The 2,459-nt window shown below is 45.3% G+C and overlaps 1 protein-coding gene across 1 annotated transcript; it reads left to right on the top strand.

The window, feature by feature from the left end:
• The first annotated feature begins 826 nt into the window (after positions 1–826).
• LOC128331279 (olfactory receptor 10A7-like) lies at positions 827–1,795 on the top strand. Its single transcript, XM_053264631.1, has one exon. The coding sequence runs from the start codon at positions 827–829 to the stop codon at positions 1,793–1,795; it is 969 nt and encodes a 322-aa protein (XP_053120606.1).
• The last annotated feature ends 664 nt before the right edge of the window (positions 1,796–2,459 follow it).

The raw sequence follows: 2,459 nt of genomic DNA, 5'->3' as shown, positions 1-2,459 counted from the left end.
GTTCTCTGGAGCACAATTTGAAAATATCATCGTCATCATTATATTCTGCTCTTCAGGAAAAACAAAGTGCTCAAAGTGGTTCATGTAGCAAAAGGAATAAGAAAACGGTCCCTTGTCCTAAATTGGCTGCAGTCTAGAAAGAAACACAAGATAGACAAGACAGAAGTACACGATAGATAGCAACCATCACCTGAGGGACAGCCGCTGTCCCCCTGCTAAATATAAGAAAGCCACCATATTAAAAGGTGCTTCTTTGACCAGTTTTCAGGGATGAAATAGGGGGTCTTCTTAAGCATAGGAACTTGGCAGTAAACCCCATTGACATCCATTAGGCTTATTTCCAAATGAACAATGTTTATGATCAAGCTATTAATCTGTGCATGTTAATGGAACAAGCACTCTTAACTTTCTCTGAATTGTGCCCTTTCACTCCTTTCAAAACTGTACAGAAATTACATTCAGAAATAATATGGATCATTGACAATATATGATCATAGAGAAGGAGGAAGATGGCAATATAGTCTAAGTTTGGGTAGGTTAAAAAAAATACAAACACATTTTATTTCAGCTGAATAGCATGGTCCAGTGATGAGAGAACTTTGGTACAGAGCTTTGTGGAATCAGGTACCTTCCATATAGAGCCTGTTTGCGGGCTAACTAAAGAACCTGATTGGGGGCTAACTAAATTTATTATTCATATAACATGCCATGCACATATGAAAGTCTTTGAAAAGAGAGAATTTCTTCTGGTTTTGGATTCACAAGACAATTCCCAAACATGCAATTCTAAGTGGTGTGTTTTGTTTTCTCTAGGTACACTGACTCCATGGCATACAGAGAAGAGCAAAATCAAACTGTCTCTGAATTCATACTCTTAGGATTTGGGGATCTCCCTAAATTACAGATTCTTCTCTTCCTACTGTTTTTAGTGATCTACTTGGCAACCATGGCCGGGAATCTCCTAATTGTTTTTTTAGTCATCACTGATAGACACCTTCACACTCCCATGTACTTCTTCCTAGGAAATCTGTCCTTCCTAGAATCTTGCTACAGCTCCACCATCCTACCTAAGATGTTGTCTGCACTCCTGACCAGTGAAAGAAGTATATCTGTGAAAGCCTGTTTGATTCAATTTTTTATCTTTTCCTGCTTGGGAGGTTCTGAATGCTATCTTCTTTCTGTGATGTCCTATGACAGGTACTTAGCCATATGTAAACCATTGCATTATTCCACCCTCATGAACGGTAGGTTGTGCCTACAGTTGGCAGCTGGATCTTGGGTAAGCGGACTCTTAGTTGGCACAAGTATAACCGTCAGAGTGTCACGGTTATCTTTCTGTGGCCCCAATGTAATTGATCATTACTTCTGTGATGTCATTCCTGACATAAAACAAATATCTTGCAGTGATACGCATCTAGTGGAGCTATCGGCCTTCATATTTGCCTGCATTTTCACTCTGCCTCCTTTCCTCTTGACAATGTCTTCCTATGTTTTCATCATAGTCATAATCCTCAGAATCCCTTCTGCCACTGGAAGGCAAAAGGCCTTCTCCACCTGTTCCTCTCACCTCACAGTGGTTGGCCTATTTTATGGAACTCTGATGCTTGTCTATATGCTTCCACGGTCCAGGAATCTCAGATATATGAAAAAAATATTCTCTCTCTTCTACACTGTTCTGACTCCTATGGTAAACCCCCTAATATACAGCTTGAGGAACAAAGAAGTGAAGGCAGCTTCATGGAAAGCTGTCAGGAAGTTCAAGTTCTATACAACACTTCAAAAGCCCAGTTTTTAAAAGTTATAATGGACTGGCAATGGTGCACCTAGGTATTTTGGCACACGGACCACACTTGCTGCACACGGACCACACCCACTGCTGCTACAAAGCCCCCCTGCTGTGAGGCCCCCACCACCATGAGGTATCCTGCAGTGGCCGTGAATCCCCCACTATGGCTGCGAGCCCACACACACACTGTGGCTGTGAGTTTTCCCCTGCTGCCACGAGGACAAACCACCATTTTCCTCAATAATTCTAGCCACCGGGGGTGGGGGTGGGGTAAGCTGAGCAGGCCTCTCTGGCCTCCCACCATGGCGGCAGTGGCAGTGGGTGGAGGAGGGGGCATTGGGCCTGACCGTCTGATCTGACCCAGCGGCCTTTGAGAACAGCAAGGTGTTCTAGCGCACCTGCACAGTTATAATAAATGTTGTGAAGCTCTGCTCTAACTGCGCAGGCACGCTGAAGCATCTTGCATTCTCAAGGGCCGCTGGGCTCAATGGTCAGGCCCAGTGGCCACTCTCACTCCCTCCGCTGCTGCTAACATGGGGGGAGGCCGGGGAGGCCTGCTCGGCTCACCCCTATGCTCCGGCAGCTAGAATTATTGGGGAGAAATGGTAGTTTGGCCACGTGGCGGGGCAGTGGGTGTGGGGTGGCAGCAGGAGCCCCCCCTGGGCCTTTGGAG

This window comes from Hemicordylus capensis, chromosome 6, assembly GCF_027244095.1.
Source record: "Hemicordylus capensis ecotype Gifberg chromosome 6, rHemCap1.1.pri, whole genome shotgun sequence".
NCBI lineage: Eukaryota > Metazoa > Chordata > Lepidosauria > Squamata > Cordylidae > Hemicordylus > Hemicordylus capensis.
This window is presented reverse-complemented; position numbering and strand designations above follow the sequence as displayed.

Bases quoted from the DNA above. Each gene is read 5' to 3' on its own strand.
- LOC128331279 (XM_053264631.1), top strand. From the start codon at position 827: ATGGCATACAGAGAAGAGCAAAATCAAACTGTCTCTGAATTCATACTC.